The sequence below is a fragment of the Phyllostomus discolor genome, chromosome 10 (assembly GCF_004126475.2).
Source record: "Phyllostomus discolor isolate MPI-MPIP mPhyDis1 chromosome 10, mPhyDis1.pri.v3, whole genome shotgun sequence".
Classification (NCBI taxonomy): domain Eukaryota; kingdom Metazoa; phylum Chordata; class Mammalia; order Chiroptera; family Phyllostomidae; genus Phyllostomus; species Phyllostomus discolor.
Window position 1 is genome coordinate 14398231 of NC_040912.2, and position 23783 is coordinate 14422013.

At 41.3% G+C, this 23783-nt stretch overlaps 1 protein-coding gene across 2 annotated transcripts; it reads right to left on the bottom strand.

The window, feature by feature from the left end:
• Window positions 1–23645, bottom strand: CCDC126 (coiled-coil domain containing 126). Of its 2 annotated transcripts, none has more exons than XM_036010499.1 (3): window positions 23390–23645; window positions 11496–11894; window positions 1–1788 (listed from the first exon to the last, which is right to left on the bottom strand). In XM_036010499.1, the coding sequence occupies exons 2-3, from the start codon at window positions 11731–11733 to the stop codon at window positions 1604–1606; spliced, it is 423 nt and encodes a 140-aa protein (XP_035866392.1). In that variant the 5' UTR covers window positions 11734–11894; window positions 23390–23645; the 3' UTR covers window positions 1–1603. The 2 variants fall into 2 exon arrangements, with proteins under 2 accessions (XP_035866392.1, XP_035866393.1); XM_036010500.1 differs by lacking the exon at window positions 23390–23645 and adding an exon at window positions 22979–23217 and having other exon boundaries at window positions 208–1788.
• Between the last annotated feature and the right edge of the window lie 138 nt (window positions 23646–23783).

Consider the following 23783-nt stretch of genomic DNA (forward strand, 5'->3'; position numbering starts at 1 on the left):
TAAGTACAAATAATATATTTTATTTCATCCCTGAAAACAACAACAAAAAACAAAAATGTCCACATCTAATAAGATCCAACAATTATTCCAAACCTTACCTGGTAATGGTATGTAATTAATTTCTTCACATAAAGGTAGAGTACAGAAAAAGTTTGGAAAGCTACCTTTTATGATATAATATTTTCTCATACTTATTTTAATAAAACATTATAATTATTGCTACTGTGTATGGTAGCATATTATAATAAGGAACAATATCCAAAACTAAATTCAATATAGTCTAAATCTAGAAGCTAGCTGCACTTAAGTATTTATTATAGAGAATAAATACTATGAAATATAGGGCACCATATGGCAATTAAATCTGCTACATGGGAAATTTAAATAAAGGTGTCCTTCACTCTATATTAGAATTAAGATTAGGATCTCTTGTGCTATATACATCAACTGTTTTCCTAAAAAGATAGTCAATCTTATAATTTAAATTATATCTTAAATGTTCTTATTTTTAAGTAGCCATTACATAAAACAAACATCTAATGTATCTGTTACACAAATCCAAAATTTCATAAAGCAGGATATGCTTATATAATACAATGTTAACATTTTCCAAGCAGTTTAATGCAGTACAAACACCTTTATGCACCTATACATCTGGCTGAATTAGGAGCCCGTTTCACAGATATCTCCGTCCCCCTTCCCCTACCAACATAAAGACAAAAATTATCCAAATATGGAAATAATGTGCTTTCCTGACATTGAAAGGGTTAAGCTTTTAAATTAACATTCACATCTGTGAAAAAAAATCACGAATATTTATTTTAATTTCATCATAAAAATATCTTGTAGTCTTCAGAATACATGTAAGAAAGTCTTACATATGAGATTAGTAATTACTATTTAAATGTTATTTAATTGTCCCAATGTTTAGAATAGGTTACAGACAGTGGCTACTACCCATTTCAAGATTATACTCATATAAATGTAATTTTTAAAAATATACAATAATTAATCTCCAGTTACTCTGAAGGATAGTGCAAATGAAGACATTCTTTGGGTCAAGATTTCAAAACATCATTTTCAACATGATACTTCCTTTCTCTGCTCATAATCTGTGTAACAAAATATAGTACTGGAAGTCAGCACACTTTCTAATGGTATTAGTCTAATGGTTATATACATTAAGAACAAATAACAATGATTCAATAACAATATTCTTCACTCGTCTGAAAAACATGTTATATATTTAAATAAATATTTTATAGAATGAACCCATGTCTTTCGATGTTTTTGTTTCATCTTGAATCTCAAACACAAAAGGTTTCTACAAAGATCACCTACCTGCATACCACGTCAAACATTTTTCCAAATTCCCTTTAAGGATATAGTACAGCGTGGAAGAGACTTGTCTGAAAGCAAACTATTAATCACTTTTAAAACTTATGTACAGAATTGAGTTCCATGAATCCAGCATATTCCTTGAAGTGTGGAGAGCTCTGATCGTAAAGCATAACGCTATCCTAGCCAGCGTTTTGTTGTAAAAGCTTCTCTGCCCTAGGATATGGTCCCCGGTGGATGCAGCAGCACAGGTGATCTTCGACTGCTATCTAATGCTGCCTGAAGCGTTAATCCTTTTGTTTGTGGTCACTGGCACCAGATTCCCACTAGTGCCATTAGTAGTGTTGGCTGCTGAAGCGTTCACAACAATATAGTCCACTTTGTTCTCTAGTTTCACCAACCGTTGTAAAATATCATCCAAGAGGACAGCAATTGTTCTTTTTAGATCCGCTAGGGGAGAAGAAAATCAAAAGAAACCATATTAAATGTTGACACAGCACTTAATATTTATTTGTGTTCTCAAAGTTTGAGGGGAAAAGTGAACAATGAGTATTCTGAAAGAAAATAAACTAGAGAAAGCACTCATACATACAACAAATACAAAAATGCCTAATTGTTTTAATTAAACAGCATCACATATAGAGCTTCTTAAAGAAATTTCAGAGTTATAAAATATAAAAACTCTCACTTTTCTAATGCAATAAAACAGATTTGAAGTCTGGTGCAAGCGTTAGTACCTTGTAAGGAATCCATTTACCTTGAATTTCTTAAGCAATTTGTAAAGATGATTGCGGACTAAGCAGGTAAGGTGAAAAGGTAGCTGAGCTAAGTGAAAAATTCAATGAAACACAGAAACGAGAAACCTGGAGACTCCACAGTCCGAAACAAGGGGAAGCCTGGGGTACAGGGCAGATGCCAGGAACCTGATGAACACAGCAGAGATCAGAGATACCCACGGTAGTTCTGACTTAACTTTCTTCCAGGAATGACGGGGAAGGCTAGTTCTTCCAATCTCTTTGGGAGGTTAAGGGGTTTCGGTAAGAACTAACCAGCAAGAATAAAATTATGACCCTTTTCTTGCTTTAGGGTCCTTAATTATGATCCTTTCCTTCTTTTCTCAGGTTTCCCAAAAGCAGCTACAGCTAACACACATTATGTATATGTACTTGACCATTTGCAACTAGTATTGTTATTTTTTGTTGATCCTGGACCAAAAAAGCAGCTGAAGCCCTAATGTGTGATCAGGGGAAAAATTATCTAGCAACAACTGATAAACTTACTGATGGTACTCTTACTAAGATATTAGAAAAAGCACTAGTGAAAGAAAAAATAAACTGGACTTCATCCAAATTTAAAACTTTGGGACCTCAACAGACTACGCAGCAACTGAAAAGACAACCTACATAATGTGAAAAAAAATCACATACTTGCAAATTACATATCTGGCAATGGCTTATTACCAATAACATATAAAGAACTCCCAAACTCAACAACAAAAAGATAAACTACCCAATATTTTAAATGAGAAAAAGACTCGAATAGACACCTCTCCTAAGAAGACATGCAAATGAACAATGAGCACAAGAAAAGATGCCCAGCACTGAGATGCCGTTTCAGACGGCTGTAATCAAATAAAGGGAAAATAAGCAGCACTGGAACACATTCATCGTTAGTGGGAATATAAAATGGTACAGACACTGTGGAAAAGTCTGGCCGTTCCTCAAAAAGCTAAACATAAAATTACCACATGACACAGCAATTCCAATCCTAGGTATCGACCCCAAAAAACTGAAGGAAGAAATTTAAATAGATAGTCGTATAACAGTGTTCATTTCAGAATTATTCACAATAGCCAAAAGGTGGAAACAACCCGAGTGCCCATCAACAGATGAAGAGATTGACAAAATGTGGTATATAGAATATTATTTAGCCATAAAAAAATCGTGTTCTGATACATACTACAACATGGATGAACCTCAAAGACATTATGCCAAGTGGAATAAGCCAGACAAAGGACAAATATTGTATGATTCCACTTCTATGGACTATCTAGACAAATACTGTACTTTGTCATGTATAATGCGCTCCCATGCATAACACGCACCCATGTTTTTGGCCCAAACTTTCAGGAAAAAAAATCCTACATTTTAATTTTTCAATCCAATTATTTATTTATTTATATTTAGAAACAAAACCAATTGTCCTATTCCAGGGTATTATTTTGCATACAGATATCTTTATTGTTTTTTAGAGTTACACTTTTTTTAAAAGATTTTATTTATGTATTTTTAAAGAGAGGGGAAAGGAGTGAGAAAGAGAAGGAGAGAAACATCAGTGTGTGGCCTCTTGCATGCCCTCAACTGGGGACCTGGTCTGCAGCCCAGGCATGCGGCCTGACTGGGAATTGAACCAGCGGCCCTTTAGTTCACAGGCGGGCACTCAATCCACTGAGCCATACCAGCCAGGGCTAGAGTTACACTTTTAACATTTTTATAGATACAGAATTAGTACTACGCATGTATAATGTGCATCCTAATTTTCCCTAATGGGCAAAAATGTGTGCATTATACACAGCAAAATAGGGAGCATAGAGAGAAAGTAGAGTAGAGGTTACCAAGGACCAAGGGAAGGGAAATGGTGAGTTACTGCTTAATGGTCATAGTTTCCTGTTTGAAGTGATGCACGTTTTCAAAACTTAGTAGTGATGATTGTAGTGTGAATATGATTAATGACACTAAACTGTACACTTAAAAATAGCTAAAACAGCAAATTTTATGTTATATATATTTTTACCAAAATGTGAATATATGTTCTATATGTCCTATCAAAAGGTTAAAAAAAAAAAGCCAGAGAAAGGGGTAGAGACAGTTGTAGTAGTGGGTGGGGGTAAAAAGTGATTAGAAAGTACTTATTAAAAAATAAAACAAAAATCCCTAACTGGTGTAGATCAGCTGGTTGCTCACTGCCCCCCAAAGCAAAAAGTTGCCAGTTCGAGTCCTGGTCGGGGCACGTGCTTGGGTGGTGAGCCCCATCCCCGGTCAGAGCATGCGTGAGAGGGGCAACCAATCAATGTTGCTCTCACACACTGATGGTTCTCTCCTCTTTTTCCCTCCCTTCCCCTCTCTCTAAGAATAAAATTTTTAAAAATAAAAATAAAATAAAAAATAAAACAAAAAAATATAATATAAAGTGAGGGGGAAACTTCATTGGAGAAAGTCCAGCCACGGAAGAATGAGACTTTCCAAGCAGTATGCCTGTCTTCTGGCATCAACTGTCATGAGCACTTATACATTCCAGTTTAGAAGGAATGTAAAAGAAAAAAAAAAGTACAAGAAAAATCCTTTGACAAAAAGTATTTGGAAATCAAATGTCTTGATATATACAACTTCTTTCAAATGCTATCCCCCCAAAACACATATATTTGCACAGAGAAGGAAAGATTTAAAAAAATGTAGAAAACTTTTTAGCAAATGGTGAGTCTACATGAAAGACATGTAATGTTTACCATACAATTATCCCTAATTTTCTGTGGACTCAAAAGTTTCAAAATAAAAGCCTGGGAGAGGTCAGGTTACCAAGACCTTCCAATCAAGAGTTGCAACAGTATCTGCTAAATAGGGGAGAATTAAATATTTTTAAACCCTTCAACAACAAGACTGAAAGAGAAATAACTACTAGATCTGTTTTTCCCCAGCAGTCACCTCTGGCAGCATATCTGAAGAGGCAGGAATCTAGGCCAGAGAAGGCTACCTAGAAAAGACCAGGGGTGGGCAGCTTTTTAAAATAGAAGGAGGCTAAGGCCCTAGGAAGTCTGACACCAAGCTGATGTGAGGCATGAGTCATAAAGGCACAGTATCATCACTGATTAGAGTTCGGGTTAGGAATAGCAATTAAAGGAAAATTTGGGATTAATGAGAAACAACTATATGATAATTTTACTTTAACAATATTCCAAATGATCATTAAATATCCCCTTTCACATTTTCTAAAATCAATTCTTTGCATAAAACATTACAAAATACCTGAAGGGATTAACCAAGGAAAAGGGTATTATCACCTGTGGACACAGGACAGTGTGGTGATGGTCAGAGACAAGAGGGAGCGGGGACTGGGAGGAGGGGGGCAAAGGGGGCAAAACAGGGACAGCTGCAACAGGGTCAGTAATAACACTGAAGAAAAATGTGTATTACGAAATACCATGAAAGTTTGAACCACCTTGCTTCATGCTGTAACATCAGTTAACTGAAAAACCTGAACATAGTGATGTTTCCTGAACTTGGGATTCTTTTAAATACCCCAAATCTCCCCTTCTCTCTAGATTCACAATACAATTTTATGTTTACATTCCATGAGACTATATTTTTATGAAAGTTATATGTTTATCATCACATGGGAGTCCACAGTACTTCCCCATAAGTCCTATCGCCGAGGGTGCCAGCAATAAGAAGTCTTTCCCTACCACGCCCAAAACAACGGGGAAGTGGATGGAGACCATGTCTCATCCATCCTGCTCCATCACACAGTAGACACGCAGCAAATGTTTGAAAAGAACACCTGCTGAACGTCTGATTCACGTGTTTCGTAGGCTGAGATTGACGTGAGGATCAGATTTAGAAGATAAAACCCTTTAAGGTTGCTCTATTTCTGTTTTAAGCTTCCTATTCTGAGAGAAGAAATCAAACAGTTTTTTAAAAAGAACGGGAAAAGGAAAGAATGACGAAAAGTACCAAGGCACAGAAGAACACAGATACCAGCAAAATAGTACCTAGCCTATTTTACAGTACACAATTGTTTCACGGAACACAAAAACCAAAAGGAGGATATCATGCTGTTAAGTACACTAAAGATAGCCTACAGAACAGAGGAAGAAAACAGTGATGTCATCACCAGAGCCCAAGTCCAAGGACACCTGGTGGGAAACACAGCTTGGCAGAAGCTGGCACTGCAAAGGAGATATCGCCCGAGGCAGAGAGAGAGGAAAACACCCTAGCCTTTTCCTTCCTCCTACGTTCCAAACCTGGGCCAAGGCCTCCGACTGGCTGAACCCAGGCAGAAGATAGATGTTGTGACAACCTGCAAAATGCCATCTACTATAGGCACTCACCTACTGGTATCACTTTCCCTTGAGATACAAAACAGAACAGAGAAAGGGTGAGGAATAAAGTGAGGGCAACCGGGCACAGGACCAGCACAAACAGCAGTACTCACGTGTTTCTATCTTGATTTATCTCTTACTTACATCTCATTGAGTATTGTTGTTTGTATTCTTAATGTGAGCGGTCTCAAATCTGCTATGGAGAAGCAGATACTCTAAGGACAACCATGTGTATACACGAAAAGGGAATAAAATTCTAGTGAAATGCAAAACAACTAGTGAAAAGAAAACACAAATGTTTAATGTACTATGAGTCAAAAACTTTTCCTTATTATTTTTCAAATTAAAATTGCTATTTTACCACCACTAACCTCTGCTTAACGGTACAAGAAAGAAAACTTGAAAGTCACCTTCTGATTATCAAAGTGAATTCCCACTGTAAAGCTTTATGCTTCCTTAAAAATGGGTTTATCTCATTTTTAATAGCACTGTTAGTTAAAAGTGGCTTCAAAAACCTCATAAACTCTATAATTAAATGTACTTTTTAATAGGGCTACCTTCTCCCATCGAGTGCTGAATAAATTATGTTATTCAACAAATATTTTATTACCTCCCTACTTAAGACTGCAAGGTACACTGCTTAGACCTCATAAGTGGATCAATATGTGTTCCCATCAAACTTTAAATACAAATTAAATGCCTAGGACAGATGTGCTTCCTGGAGCTAGCACGGCAGCAACCGAGGGAGCAGTGCAAGTCTGCACGGGAAGTACTGAGGCTACCCCTCCTCCCCCAGCCTCTTCCTCTCACTCGGACCCCAGAACACGTGGGAGGGAGAGCGACCCGCGTCCTCTAGGGAGTCTGACCAGCTCAGGAGGGAAACCCTGAACACACTGAGGTTTGAGATACCACAAAGAGAGACTCCGATGTTGTGATGTAAAGAACTGGCCTTTATCACGGATTCCTGGGAGGTAACCTCAGGGTCCTTGGAATTTCCTGAGTGATAAGAGTGTCTTTGTTATTTATGGTGGGCCCCTGGAACCACACCTGATAGTTCATTTTTTTTTTATTACATTCTATTCATTATGCTTATTATCATTGTCCTGATGTTCCCCCCTCGGTCCCCTCCAGCCAGCCCCCCTTATCCCCTGAGGCAATCCCCCCACCATTGTTCATGCCCACGGGTCATGCGTGTAAGTTCTTTGGCTGCTCCATTTCCTATACTGTACTCTGCATCCCCTCGGCTACACACACCTGATAGTTTATATTAATAAGATGGCTCAGAGTGGGCCCCTAGATAGTTTGCCCTAATGAGGTGGTGCAGGATGAGGACTATTGATGCCAGAAAGACCAACCATATGATTAGAGGGTTACAGCTTTTTGGTATTGGGGAGAAGAGCTGGAAATTGAGTTCAACTACATGTCTAATAATTCAATCAATCATAAAGGAAACATAATAAAAACTCTGGGCATGAAAGTTCACATGAGCTTTGCTGGTTTCCAATATTCTTAATATTGTTAGCAGGCTTATATGTCCTGCTTCTACGGGGAGGAGAGAGCAGGGATTTCACATGTGGAACATTCTCAGACCTCACCCTATGCATCCTTCCCTTTCGCTGGTTCTGGTTTTCTCTTTGCTATGATAAAGCTGCACGTACAGTGCTTCCAGTGAGTTCTGGGAGCCGATCTAGAGAATTATCAAATGTGAAAGGGGGGTGGGATCCCTCCAACTTTTAGCCAGCTGGTCAAAAGTGAGGGTGACCTGAGGACACCCAACCCTGTGACTGGTGTCTCAAGTGAAGGCAGTATATTGTGAGGGATTATGCCCTGAGCCTGTGAAATGCGGCCTTACTCCCGGTGGCTGATATCAGAAGTCACTGCAAATGTTAAGAATACTCCCGCCCTGGCTGGCGTAGCTCAGTGGATTGAGCGCGGGCTGCGAACCAAAGTGTCGCAGGTTCGATTCCCAGTCAAGGCACATGCCTGGGTTGCAGGCCATGACCCCCAGCAACTACACATTGATGTTTCTCTCTCTCTCTCTATCTCCCTCCCTTCCCTCTCTAAAAATAAATAAATAAATAAATAAAATAAAATAAAATAAAAGAATACTCCCAAGAAAATGTCCCAGCCAGGTCACCCTATAGTGCACGCCACCCAACAACTCTGCATTTCCTCCTGAGCTTTCAGCGTCTTGCTCTTTAAAAAAGCCTTGAGAAGCTAAGGTTCACCAGACATATTTGGAAGAAACACAAGAATGTGAGAAAAGTTATCATTGATAACCTTAAAGAAATAACAAAAAAATAGCTCTTAGAAATTAAAAATATGAGAGACAAAATAAAAAACTCCATAGAGAGTTGAAAACAGAGCTGAAGAAGTATCTCAAAATTAAGGCAAAAAGACAAAGACACTGGAAGCTAGGAGAGTACATAAAGAATAATTACAGGACCAGTTCAGAAGGCCCAAATGCTGAGTAATAGAATTCCAAAAAGAATGAACAATGGGAAGGAAGAAATCAAATAAATAATTTAGAAAAAATAACCCAGAATTGAAGGACATAACTTTCAAGATTTAAAGTACCCACTGAGATCCCAGCACATGTATGAAAGTAATCCACAGCTGGGCACAGCATGGAGAAATTTCAGAACAGTGTGGGACAAAGGTCTCACAAGCTTCCAAAAAATACGTCATATGTAAAGGGTAAAGAATCACAATACCATTAGATTCTCAAAAAGAACACAGGAAGCTAAAAAGGGGTGTGGGGGCGGGAGAGAACAAAGCTTTTAAAATCCAAAGGAAAACTATTTCCAGACCAGGAATCTATACTCAAACTTCCAATTAAGCACGAGAGTATGGGGGAAGGGACACTTTTCAGATACGCAAGGGCTCAATACTTTGACTGCCCTTGCACCTTTCTGAGAAACCTACCAGAGAATCCGGTAACCAAGAGTGAAAACAGGGTGTAACCAACACAGAAAAACCCACAGGATTCTAGGAAAGGCACGATCTAACACCAGAGAGGAAAAGGGAATGGGAAGGATGATGGTGGAATGAGATCCTAGAACAATTCATAACCACAAACCCAAAGAGGAAACAGTCCAGATCAGAGCAGATCAAAAGACTTAAGAAAGACTTCTTCAAAATGAGAAAGGGATAAAATGCCTAGTGTGTTTCCTGAATACACTGCAGGAAACTGAAATAACTGTGGGGGTGTTGGAGCAGAAAACTAGATAAAGAAACAAAAATCAATGCTTATTAATTCTAGAAGGGAAAATAAATGAGGTAGCAGAAAAAAGGAAAAGTGATATAATGTACTACACGGCTCGGTAATGCATACCAGTCACACAGCCATATTAATGCAAACACTGAACAGTTTTCTAACCAAAATTTTGATGTGAAAATAACAGAGCAAGAAGGACATGTGCGTATGAAAGCTGCCTAGCGTAGGTGGGATGCAATTCTGGGTAAGAAAGCTGAACCTTATCTTGCATGGTGGGAAGTTAACAAGTTAACACCTGTAATTGAAAAATCAAAAAGGAGCTCAAAGAGCACGTTATTTAGAGGTTACAGGTAATCACCAAAAAAATCATATTAACCTGGCTGGCAAAGCTCAGTGGATTGAGCGCAGGCTGCGAACCAAAATGTCGCACGTTATTTAGAGGTTACAGGTAATCACCAAAAAAATCATATTAACCTGGCTGGCAAAGCTCAGTGGATTGAGCGCAGGCTGCGAACCAAAATGTCGCAGGTTCGATTCCCAGTCAGGGTACATGCCTGGGTTGCAGGCCATGACCCCCAGCAACCGCACATTGATGTTTCTCTCTCTTTCTCCCTCCCTTCCCTCTCTAAAAAATAAATAAAATCTTTTTTAAAAAATCATATTAAATAATTTAAAGTGGCAGGTCTGAAAAATGGGAAGTTTTAGAAGCGCTAGGGGCTGGAAGAACTTTTTATTATAAGAATCATAATACATTTTGATTCTTTAAATACATACACATATAACTTTAAAAAAAACATTGAGTCCTGATTGGCACAGATCAGTGGGTGGGCGTCGTCTCACAAACGAAAAGGTCGCTGGTTGATTCCTGGTGGGGGCACATGTCTGGGTTGCTGGCCAGGTCCCCAGCTGGGGGCATATGGGAGGAAACCAATCCATGTTTCTAGCACAATGACGTTTCTCTCCCTCTTTTCCCCCTCCCTTCCCCCGCTCTAAAAATAAATGAAATCTTTTAAAAAATAAATAAAAATAAAAAAACATAGAGAACACAAAGTGTTCAAACTCCTTTCTTTTTTTAAGTCTTAAAAGCAAGAGACAACTGGCATGCACAAAGGATGTACAACACAGATGGCAACTGGGATGTGAGAGGGAGAATGGTAATAAGCAACACGAGTTATAGGCAAATGGTGTCTTGTAGGAATCAAAAGATGTTATACAACTGATGGTCTGTATGAGGGTAACTGGGAAAATGTAAATATGAACTAAGTATGATGATTATATTGTAATTAGGTAGAAAAAGATCATTTTTAAGATATAAGTATGGAGCCCCAGCTATGTGGCTTGCTGGGCACCATCCCACAAACCAAAAGGTCCCTGGTTCGATTCCCAGTCAGCGCACATGCCTGGGCTGCAGGTTTGGTCTTTGATTAAGGTATGTACGGAAGGCAACCAAGCAATGTTTCCCTCTCTTTCTCCCCCTACTTCCCCTCTCTTTAAAATAAAAATTAAAATAAAAATTAAAAAAAGATACATATGGAAATATCTAGCGATGAAATGTCATCACTATTTCTATAATTTAAATATTATTCAAAAATTAGATAAAACAAATATTGCAAAATGTTAATAATTGTTCAAAGTGATAGATGTATAGATGTTTATTATATTATTTCTATTTTTCAGTACACTTGAACTTTTCATGACAAAAAGTCAAGAAAAAATGACTTTGTAAAGACCTCAGCATGAAGTGAAGAGTTAGATTTCCATGACTTTTTTTCTTTTCCCATGGCCATCTTTAAAGGCGGAGAGGTTAAAGAGGGGAAAACTGGAAATATTCTACAGTTATCTTACCGTATCCTGCCATCGAAGCTCCATTCTCGACATCCATTGTGTTCTTATTTTCCTCTGCTAGAGCTTTAACATACCTTTTGCTTAAATCTAGTATTTGTTCACGTAACTTGACACTGCTCTGATGTCTTGGTTGTTGAAAAGTATAGTGGAGTAACATCAGTCCCCAAATAAGTCCAAATATAAGCAACAGTAAACTCAACTTCTGAGACATATTTTTTCTCGAGATTGTAAAAATCATGTCTCATGAAGCAAGCAGACTCAGCCAGAAAATGGTAACCACCAGAGGCAAGCCACCGGTCAGCCAAGACTTCTGAAGCAAAAAAAAAAAAAAATTTCCTCCTCTACTAATACGGCATATTCTTCATCTTCAGCAAGGCGGCCTCCAACTCTCAATTAACTCTAAAATAGAAAACAAAAAAGGCCATTAGTCAAAACCTATCTCAGTAACAGAATAGACAATGTTAGATTTAAGAAGAGATTCTGTAGATGGTTTTGATTTGAAACTATATCAACTTCTTTGCCAATGTTCTCCACCACTTGGCAAACTTGCACGTATTTTATCAGTTTCATTTACACAGCTCTTCAAATTTTTAAATGGAAATAAATGTTAATTTTTGGAAAATACCTTTAACAAATGCCACCACATTCACAAATTTCTTTGAATGACTTCTTGCCATTTGTAACTAAAATTATGAATATAAGATTTATAGAAGATCTCAGTCTATTCAGTCACCAATCTAAATGTCTAAAAGCTATTCTTCCTCCTCTACCTCCTTTAAAAAAAAAGTAGATGTCAAAATGAAAGTTAGAAATGAGGAAAAGTGAAAAATCAAAATGCCTAACTAAAAAAATAATACATGTAAATAAGTGTGCCAATAATTGAAAATGTCACTAGAAAATATTACTAGTGGCAATGAGATAATCTTAAACAGCCAAACTATTTTGAAATACGTTATAATTTCTAAGTTTATACATCTAAGTTTATGTCAGACATAATGAAGAGTGTTCAAATAGATTTGTGTTAAAACAGGTTACAAAATTGTTTTATGTTTTCAAATTTACAATTCTAAATTTTAAATGATGCAAGTATGTACTTTTATGATTTAAGTAAACAATGAAAAGGTTACACTTCAATTTTTTAAAAGGAGAAAGGTGAGGACAAACATGACATGGAGAAAGACATGGAGAGTAATAACATGTATGAATCTCCAAAGTATCCAGTGAGGAAAACTATTCAAGGGGTGGGGAAAGGATGAAGAGGGTAAAGGCGTTCAAATACATGTTGACAGAAGGAAACCAGACTTTGGGCGGTAAGTATGTAATGCAATATACAGATGATGTATTACAGAATTGTACACTTCCAACTTACGTAAGTTATTAACCAATGTTACCCCAATAACTTAATTTTAAAAAACAAGACTTCCAGTCAAGACGGAGGCATAGGTAAACATGGCTCACCTCCTCTCACAGCCACAGCAAAAATTACAACTAAACTACAAAACAACTATCACCCAGAATCGTCAGAAAACCAAGCTGTGTGGAAGTCTGACAACGAAGAAATTAAGGAAGTCACATTCATCCTGACAGGCAGGAGGGGCAGAGACACGGAACGAACAGTCCCACACCCACACGCGGTAGGTAAAAATCAGGAGGAATACCTCGGGAGCTAGGGATCCCAGCCCCATACCAGACCCCAGAACCCAGGGTTCCAGTGCCAAGAAAGTAAATCCCCATAACTTCTCTCTGTAAAAACTGGTGGGGAGGTGGGGGGCAGAAGAACCTGCAGGATTCTCAGTCTCCTCTTCAAGGGCCTGCAATGGACTTAGGCCTTATGCAGACTCACTCTCTCTGGACTCCAGCACCAGGACAGCAGCTGGAAGGGCACCAGTGGCATATGGGGAGAAACTGAAGTGTCTGGCCTCGGGGTGAAAGCTGGGGAACAGCTTCCTCCCAGACAAAACTACAGAGGCCAGGCAGCGGCACTGTCCCCTTGCTGAGCCCTCCACACAGACCCACAGAGCAGTGATACCATATCCAAGACTCGTCAACCTGGTTCACACGGGTTATGCCCCTCGAGATGATTACCTAAGGCTCCGCCCCATCCAACTTCAAGTGCACTTTTCTACAACAGGCCATACTATTATTAGGACAGAAAGTCAAAGCAGCTCTACCTAAGGGAAGGAAAAGGCCACTACGCCTCTTTTATAGCAATAAAAAGACAAGAGAAAATTTCTGATATGTCCTAATGTCCTAAATTAAATTACAGTAGGCCAAGGGGAGGAAGTGAGAAGGGAGGTTAATCAGTTAACAGTGGGGGGTGGGGGGGTGCTGCAAAACAACAAAAGAGTGCTCACATTCCTGGATCTACGTGTAAACTCTGAATCAACTTCCAGGCTATTTCAGTTCCCATCTCAAAGGAATACAGGACCATGAGCGGCTACCACATCCTGCTTCCTCGTGAACATTCCCTGACTCAGACTTTGCCCACAGCCAATCCAGAAGCATCAAATACTGCATCCTTGAAGACCATCCCTGAACTTTCTCTGGTTCACTTCCCCCTCCCCAAATCTATAGCCAATGGATACTCTTCCCAAATAACTTACATCTTTTTTCTCCAAACCCATTGCATGAAACAGCCCCATCAACGCGGGGACACTGGACATATCTGTCTTCTCCATCTAGCCCTGCCTCTGGTGGTTCAGACTGCACATCCCAGGACCCCGTCCTTTTTCTGGCTAGCCTACGCCCCAATAAACCCTTTCTTTCAAGATGACTTGGTCACAGAGGTTGTTGTTCAATGAGAGAAACATTGATCTGCTGCCTCCTGCATCCTGCACGTCCCCCACTGAGGACCTGGCCCCCAACCCAGGCATGTGCCCTGACCAGGAACCAAACTGGTGACCTTTCAGTTCATAGACCGGGGCTCAATCCGGTGAGCCATACCAGCCAGGGAAGGAGTAAAACGTTTAGTGTGGGAAGGGTCTGTCCTGAGGAACAGCAAAGAGGTGAGAAACTGGGAGTAGTTAATCCCACTCCACACTAGGAAACTACAAAAGGACACCAAAGAATAAAGAGGGCGAGGCGCTACCAAGAAGAAAGTATACCCTGGAGCCTTCTCCAAATTAAAAAGATTGCGAGGAGCCAGCTGACGCCTCACAAACAAATGAGTAGGACTAAGGCCCGTGAGGATTACAATCAAGGGTTCATTTAAACGAGCAATTCCAAGCAAGCTCGGCAGAGATGACCAAGATTCCTGCAAAGATACCATTCAGCCTTTGGTCTCATCTGAGGGAATGCTTCACTTTAAAATCACCTAGAAAAGTTTTTTGAAAAATCCCAATGCCGGGTCACACACCGTATCAATTAAGTTAGAATGTCTGGAGGTGGGAGTCAGGCATCAGTACTTTTTAAAGAGCCCTACGTTAACCCAATGTGCAGCAAAGCTTGGGAACCACTGTTTAAATCTCAAATTTCTTCATGAAACAGCAATGACAGCTACAGGTAGGGCCATTAAAGTCAAAATTACACGTCTGTTCATCAGGTATGCCATAAGATTCCTGCTTGGACCTACCTACAATGACCTTGAAGGGGAAGGGGGAAGGGGAAGAGAAAACAGGTGACCTATGCTGGAACCCAAGTCATGCCTGCCCAGGTGGGCGGCAGGGGTGGAGGTGGAACAAAGAGAAAGCACCATCCACTGGTACCACTTGAGTCCCTGGCACCGACGGGAATACACTGTCCTGTCTCGGAGAAGAATTTCTGTGATTTTATATAGGAAAAAAAGAAGACAAGAAATTATACACTCTTCAGCAACTTAAGGTAATTTACACTGGTATATTTAAAGAGAAATAATTCTAAGACTCAACCTTTAGAAAAGAAAGGGTTCAATGTTCATACAATATTAAAAGTTGCGAATGACAGAGGAACTAATACTTTGAAGCTCCCCAATTTTTCTTTATGTTTCAAGTACTGGTCCAGCTCCCAGCAGGCCACCTACATCAGGATGGAAACAATAATCAGAAATGTTTAGTAAAAGGCCTATAATGTAGCTGAAGACTTATGGCTACCATCTAGTGTAGAACTTATTAGAGTCCTTCCTCCACCAAATAGTCTACAATCTCAACATTTTTTAATCCTAACTTCTAGGCCACTATATTGTGTACTGCTCATTTAAAAAAATATAACTTCCGCCCTGGCTGGCGTAGCTCAGTGGATTGAGCGAGGGCTGCTGAACCAAAGTGTTGCAGGTTCGATTCCCAGTCAGGCCACATACCTGGGTTGTAGGCCACGGCCCCCAGCAACCACACATTGATGTTTCTCTCTCTCTCTCTCTTTCTCCCTCCCTTCCCTCTCTAAAAATAAATAAATAAAATCTTAAAATATATATATATAACTTTCAATCTGTCATAACTAACAACTGAAGAGTTTTTAAAGGCAAAAAGTAAAATCATCATTTTTATTACTAAACCATCATCATTATTATTAATGTTGACCCAAATAGATTCCTGAGTATTTTTAGGATTCCCAGGGGAAAGTTCTCACCCAACTGCAGAATTTACAAAAGGAATGATAGCCCATGTGGCCCAAAGGTAGAAGAATTACGGAGAAGACACACTTAAAGTATCTTGGAGAGTACTAGAGCTGAGGAAGGGTAACAGAGTGTGGTCCAAGTACCATCATCTCCACAGGGATTCCTGCAGCTGCTTCGTAAGTGGTTTCCCAAATTTCTCTCTAATCCCACCACAAGCCACTGTCCTCACTACAGATAAAATGTTCTTCCAAAAACAGAAGTCATGGTGTGAAGAGTAACAATTTGAACATTTCTCAAAGGAGATATGAAAATGACCAGTAAATACAAGAAAAGATGCTCAAATCACTAACCATTAGGGAAATACAAATTAAAACCATCCATTAGGGATGACTACGAAGGGCATCAGAGTATGCCATCCCAAAATATGCCATTTTGGTATAAAGATTATTTTGAGCTGAGGATAGCGATAAACAGCAGATGCAGGAAGGGCTCCCTGCCCTCCCGCTTTTTACCTAAAAGACCTGAATTTCCTGTGAGAAAGGTGAGAACATTCTTATCACAGGAGACAAGGAGGAATGCATAGCAACACACCTTACTAAAACAACCTTTATTTTCCATTGGTTTCCCTCTGACATTTACCTCCCCATAATTTAGTGCCACAAGGAACTCAAACTCCTTTTCTTTTGTCTTGTCACATCTCCACAATTCTTCGTTTAAAGGGTATATAAGGTCTCTGGTCTAGCTGCCTAAAAGTTTTCACTTCTGTGACTCTCTCTATTTGCATGTGAAATAAACCTTTTTCTTTAGCTAATCTGTCTTTCCTCAGTTTAATCTGCAGAGCCCTGATATCGAATTTAAGAAGGTAGAGGGAATATTTTTTTCTTGTAGCTTGTGGGGGTTCAGAATGAGTCACCTCAAGGTATGCCTCTGTAAGATATACAAGGTCTGTCTGGAAAAAAGTCCAACCGTTGTTGATACAATGAGAATGGTTTGCGGGAAATCGATGTAACCTGGCAGCCAAGGAGAGTGGACTGGAATGCGCATGCGGAAGAACGACAACTTCACTGCACTAGTCAGTGGGGGCAGGAGAGGCCATTGAGTGAGCATGTGTACTGTGTGGCCAACGCGTTCCAAATGACTGAGCAAGTAGAGCAATGAATCTGCATCAAATTTTGCATTAAGCATGAACACTCCTCCACAGAAACTAATCAGATGCTTCAGAAGGCCGCAGCTACAGGCAACTGGTGACTGGTGGCTTCATCACGACAACATACCTGCCCATGCATCACATCTGGTGCAGAGTTTGGCAAAACATCAAATCACTCAGGTGACTCAGCCCCCCTACAGTCCAGATTTGGCACCCTGCGATTTTTCTGGCTTTTCCCAAAATTAAAATCACCTTTGAAAGGGAAGAGATTTCAGACCGTCAATGAAATTCTGGGAAATACGATGGTACAGATTGGCAGAACTGTGTGAGGTCCCAGGGTACCTATCAAAGGGGACTGAGGTGTCATTGTCCTATGTACAAAGTTTCTTGAATCTTGTATCTTCTTCAATAAATGTCTCCAATTTTCATATTTCGTGGCTAGATGCCTTTTGGACAGGCCTGTACAGACTTGTTTTGAGTTAAGGGCAGTTTTAGCTTCAGGCACAAGAGAAACTTCTGCCCCTCTCTAGAAAAACCTGAATTAGGGGCCTTACCCAGAATAAGAGGTTAACTATACAGCAGGACTAACTTCTATTTACTAAGCATCTGCTCTTATTAACATCCTGCAATGATCCTTTTGAGTCCCCAAAGCACCTTATCTCATCCCTAGCTCAGGAAGTCTTATATGCCTAGCTCCACTTCTAGCTCTGCACCTCACCTGCATGTGGGGTCTCTGACTCTGTTGTATGTGGGGTTCCCTGGCAAATCTACGGATTCAATTTGCTTATTTTCTCTGGCTAATCTGTCTCATGTCTATTTGATTATTAAGACCAGACAGAAGAACCTTGAAAGTAAAGGAAAGTTTGTTCCTCACCTACAAGCTACTGTCAACAATACACATGTCAGTGCGCACATGGAGAAACTGAAACTCTATAGTGCCCTGCTGGTAGAAATGAACCTCTAGTGCACAGCCCCTGTGAAAAACAGTATGGCGGTTCCTCAACATTAACCACAGAATTGTATGATATGATCCAGCAATTCTACTTCTGGGTAAAACCATAAAAGAATTGAAGACAGGGAATCAAAAGAGACACTTGTACACCCACGGTCACTGCAGCATTATGCATAATAGCCAAAGGTGAAAATGACCCAAGTGTCCATATATACATGTGCCATATATATATAATGGGTTACTATTCAGCCTTAAACAGAATAAAATTCTGATACAAGCTGCAACATGGATGAACCTTAAAGACATTATACTAAGTTAAATTAAATAAGCCAGACACAAAAGGACAAATATTGTATGATTCCACCTACACAGGTGATATAGTAGGCAGTTACCCAGACACGGGCTGAGCAGGAACCACAGGCCAGGTATGGAAGGTAACCAGGGCTGCAAGCCCCAGCTGCCTAGCAATGGACAACTATAGGGTAGGACTTCGCCCCCAGGGTGACATTTCTTCCCCTAGCATAGCACTGATCTTGTGGTCCCCTGACCTTTCACATCACTGGCCATGTGGTTCAGACCTTTCCACTGACCCTTCCTCCCCAGGGGTGTCGCTAGTCATGCGGAAGGCCCCCCTCAGTGGATGAATAAAGGGGCTGGAGAACAGTTTCATGTGACTCCCACATGAGCCTTTGCGTGTCCACTCCCTGAAGCACTAAGTCCTCAGGACAATGCAGGTCTGATCATACCAAGTCATCTTAGGAAGAAAGCCACGCGCCTGTTGACCACAGAGACAGATATCTGGTCAAACTAGAGATAACATCTAGACCTCAGTTGTGTTTCAGCTCCCCGCCCAGAAAAGCAGCAAAACCAGTCCTATCAGAATCAGCTGCCATGACCACTGACCCCCTGCCCTAGTGAGGAGCAATCAGGAGAGACCACGACCCTGAAAGGACACACCTGGAAAGCTCATTCACATTCTCCTGAGATCCTCCTCTGAAATTCCTGCCTTTAAAAATCTGTAAGGCAAGGGGCCCAGCTCTCTCTCTCACACTCTCTCTCGCTCTCGCTCTCGCTCAGCCAAAGGTACTACAGGAATCACTGCCTACCAGTCAGTCTCCTAAGGAATTCACAGCTAGAGAGGCGGCTATTTATTAGAAAAAGGACACAGTATGTTCACCAGAGCTCAGAGGTTCAGAGAATTCTCTCCAAAAAAAAGACTCAGAAACAAGTCCTCCACAGATCTGACTTTGGAATGTAATTTCAGGGGAAACAGCCCATTCCTAAAATACTTTCTCCACATAATTGCCTAAGGCCAATATCTGAGGGGGAAAAGTTAACATAAGACACAGTCATTCACTCCTAATTCCGTGTAAGATTTAAACTGTGAATTGTCTTGGGAGAAACTACCCTTAAATTCCAGCTGAGCTACAGAAATATCGTACCTACAGATATTAGGTCACTGATAGACGGCATATTTGGAGAGGGAAAAGAAGACTACAGCACTGAAGAGTACAAAGAAAAAAATGTGTCAAGTCAGGGTTAAAATGTGAAAGCAAAAGGGAAACTATCATTACGTCATAGTAAAAGTTTAGTCTAAAATATATTATGCAGTACTAGCCCTGGCTGATGTGGCTCAGTGGATGGAATGGCAGCCTGCAAACTGAGAGGTTGCTGGTTCGATTCCCAGTCAGGGCACATGCTTGGGTTGCAGGCCAGTCCCCACGGCACACATGCGAGAGGCAACCAATTGATATTTCCCTCACACAGTGAAGTTTTTCCCCCTTTCTTTCTCCCTCCCTTCCCCTCTCTCTAAAAGTAAATAAATAAAATGTTTTTAAAAAATAAAGATTTAAAAACCTTTAAAAAATATTATGCTGTACTAGATATTTCTGTCAAAGCCTCAGCCAATGGTATTTCGTGCCCACACCCCCTTCTACAGCTAACTAGCAAGCACCGGGCTCCTTTGCCTGAGGCCTTGGACAAAAAGAGGCCCTTAAGAAAATCAGGGTGTTGAAGGTAGGAGCAAAAAAGGAAAGAATTCACAAAAAGAAACAATGACGTCAGATTAGGGGATTGACAAAACCAGAGTGATAAAGAAGCAGGCAGATAGGTAAACAGCGGCTATGAGTAAAAGAAAAGGCAGATACAGCAGGGAAGGAAACTAAGCACGTCAACAATGCAGAGGCAGCACAGGTAGCTCGCGGAAAGACAGTCCATCAGAGCAGTGATCCTTGGGGTCAGCAGAGACCCTTGTTTGTGACACCTTTCTAGATCTTTCACCTGCATCTTCTTCCTCTACGTGGGAATATACGCTAAAACACAAATAAATGACTAAAAGGGTATACATCCATTTTTCCCACATTAAAAAGCATGTCTAAAAATCCTGATCATTGAAAGTCTGAGGTAGAGGAGTCCTTGGAATCAGACCAAGTCACGATTTCAGAGAGGGGGAAATGGAGGACCACAAAGGGACCTAAGGTCACACAGATAATGACAGTGCTGGGACAACACCATGGTCTTCTATTTCCATAGTCACTACCCACTGTCCTATACTACACTAAATAACACCAACCTAGAAACTTTTTTTTCTTTTTTTTTTAAGATTTTATTTACTCATTTTTAGAGAGCGAAGGGAGGGAGAAAGAGAGAGAGAGAGAAACATCAATGTGCGGTTGCTGGGGGCCGTGGCCTGCAACCCAGGCATGTACCCTGACTGGGGATCGAACCTGCGATGCTTTGGTTTGCAGCCCACGCTCAATCCACTGAGCTACGCCAGCCGGGGCTAGAAACGTTTTTTTCAAAACAAGTATTTTTGTCACACGTTCTTAAGTGAATCAGAAGTCTTTATGTACATACGACATCTCCCGCAGTTTAAAAAATTTTTCCACTTATTTATTCTCTGGTTCTCTGTTATCCTTATGAAATACATTCATTAGAGTTCTCCTTTTCTTCTGAAAAAATTTTAAATACATCTGTCACTAAAGACATCACACAGAACATTCATCAGGCCCCACTGGCCTCGCCCCACTCACTGTACATCCAAACACAGCGTCACTTAGGACATGTTACTTCACACACTGCACAGTAATGTTTGAATTCAACACAGTACAAGATGGACACTTTAAATGAAAAACAATCTTTCAGCAAAGGACCATAATGAGTTCTTTGAAGAAAAACTCATCACCAACATTGGTGAAATTCAGGAGAAAACCGTGCAAGAACAACTGAAACTAAAAAAGCGCTACAGTGAAATGTTTCAAGTCATCTCCTCATAAAATTTATTACAATACATTCCACGACATATCCTGAGAGCAAAAACTGCAACTTGGAAACACGAGTCCCAAAGGGAGGAAATTACTAACCAGTGGGAAAGAGTAGAAAGAGGCAGGAAAAAGTTAATATGTGGTGGAAAGATGGTGAGGCCCCTGGCAGGACGGCAGAACACCTAGATGCTTTCGCTGCCAAAACACTGCAGCTCCTCTGAGGATCCCGCAAAGGACAGAGCTGGGGGGAGGGAGGTGAGCGAGTCCTGCAGCATCATCAATTTCCTAAGAACATCTTAGAACAGCAGAAAATAGGAAGACAGCATATTTTTCAAAAATTCTTTGCTTAGGTTTAAGGTGAACAAGGCATAAAGTGAAGAACACACAACCTAGGGTGATGATGATTAATGAAAGAAAAACACAAAACTCACAAATCCAGAGGCTATTTCAGTCTAGCTAATGAAAGCATCATGTGCAAAAAGATTTGTCGTCAAATAATGAGTGACAGTGTAAGCACACTACTTGTTATTCTAACAATTTAAAGGTGTGTATTTTATCTCCATCTGATGGATGAGAAAACTCCGATTTACAGCCTGTTTAACCAAGGTCACAAAGCCAGGCAGTGACTTGATCAGGATGGGAACCCAGGCTAGCTGAGCCACACTTAACACCTCTCGCAAGAGTATAAGTCGTCTGAATTCATACTCACCCAGGAGCTGAGTTTTGAAGGAGGGAGTAAAGAGGGGGCATCTGACTCTCTCAAAGTCGTGGACAAAAAAGGGGCCACAGACTAAACCTGACAAGCTCAGGGAAGACCTGCAGGGTGGGCCTTACAAAGTCTGGGACCTGGGACCTAAAGTAACTTCACAGGATGGCCTGAAATTAAATTTCCTAACTGAAATCGAGTCGTGGCAGGTAGTCCTATCCTACGTTAGTATCTTCCCTGGCAAAGGGCCTTACCTTAACCGAGCCTGTCTATTGTCTTTCTGCATCTACAACAACACACCTTTGAAACTCAGGAGAACCTCCTTTTTCCAGGCCCTTCAGGGCACAATCTCTGCACCAGATCATAACCTCTCATTGTGTTGTTACCTGTTAACTATCCTATACCCACCAATGTAAAAGAAGTATGTGTCTGCCCTGGCCGGGTAGCTCAGTTGGTTAGAGCTTCATCCCAACACACCAACGGTGCAGGTTCAATCCTGGGTCAGGGCACAAACAAGAATCAACCAATGAATGCACAGATAAGTGGAACAACCCATAGATGTTTCTCTCTCCCTCTCTCTTAAAAAAATTTTAAAAATAAATAAAAAATATTTTAAAGTATGAAGCACGTCTATCCGTTTTACTTTTTATCCAATCTTAAGAGATTTCCCCGCTTTGCTTTCTCCCACCTTCCTAATCTATCACCAATGGATTTCATGTAACCCCCTCGCGTCTTCCCCTGGGATTCTGGTGTATAAAATAAGTGGTAAAACTGCCATCTCCTGGAGCATTTTCTCAATCCGTTGAGATGTTGCTGCCCCACAATTATCATCAGTTTGGCTCAAATAAGCTAAAAAAAATCTTACAGGTTTGGACGTTTCTCACCTCCACAAAGTAGAACAGAGCTGAGCTGTCAAAAACATAAAAAGAAGTGAGTGCGGCTGCAGCGCAGCAGCGGCACCCGGTCCCTGCAGCTCAGGTCCCTCGGTCCCGCGCCAGCGGCCGGGACTCAGCCCGCTCGCTCTAACCACGCAGCCAGGGCCCCGCTCAGTTCTCCGCCTGCAGCCCACCGGCCCGGCGGTCAGACCCAGAGGGGCAGGGACAAAGAGCCGCCCGGCCGGCCGGTCCCCAAGTCGGGTCTCTGCGGACGCCCGACAGAGGCAGCCCGGGTGCGGCGGGGGGGCGGGGCGCGGCGGAGGAGAGGTGGCCGCCGGCCGGAGAGGTTCCGCGAGTGGCTCGGGCGGGCAGGCTGGGACGTCCCCAGCCCCCGCTCCTCTGGTGCCTTCTCCCCATTACCTTGTCTGTGGGGTTCTCGTCACTGTCGCCGCCGCCAAGGGGCTCTGGGGCTGTGCAGCGAAAGCCGATTAGAGGGCGTCAGCTGCGTCCCGTGCTGGTGAAGCAGCCTCTAGGTTGGGATGGAGAAAAGACGCGACTGGGAATCAGGAACGAGGTTGGTTTCCAGCTGGTGGAGATCCTACACTTCTCGCCGCTCACACTCCGCTTCCGCTCCGCCTCCCGGCTCGGCCGGGCCCTTCCCCCACCTCGGAGGCGACTGGGCCGCGGCGCGCGGCATTGTAGGAGTTGTAGTCCCAGAATGCGGAAGAGGCGGCACGTGCTTCAAGCCCGCCGGCCCCTACCTCGGGTCTGGACCACGCCGTTGCGCAGCAACCAGAGGGGCGGCCCGCTTCTT

Coding starts and splice junctions, on each gene's coding strand:
- CCDC126 (XM_036010499.1), bottom strand. CDS start 11,733: ATGATTTTTACAATCTCGAGAAAAAATATGTCTCAGAAGTTGAGTTTA. Junction 1,789..11,495: donor AGCTTCGATGGCAGGATACG/GTAAGATAACTG, acceptor CTTCTCCCCTAG/CGGATCTAAAAAGAACAATT.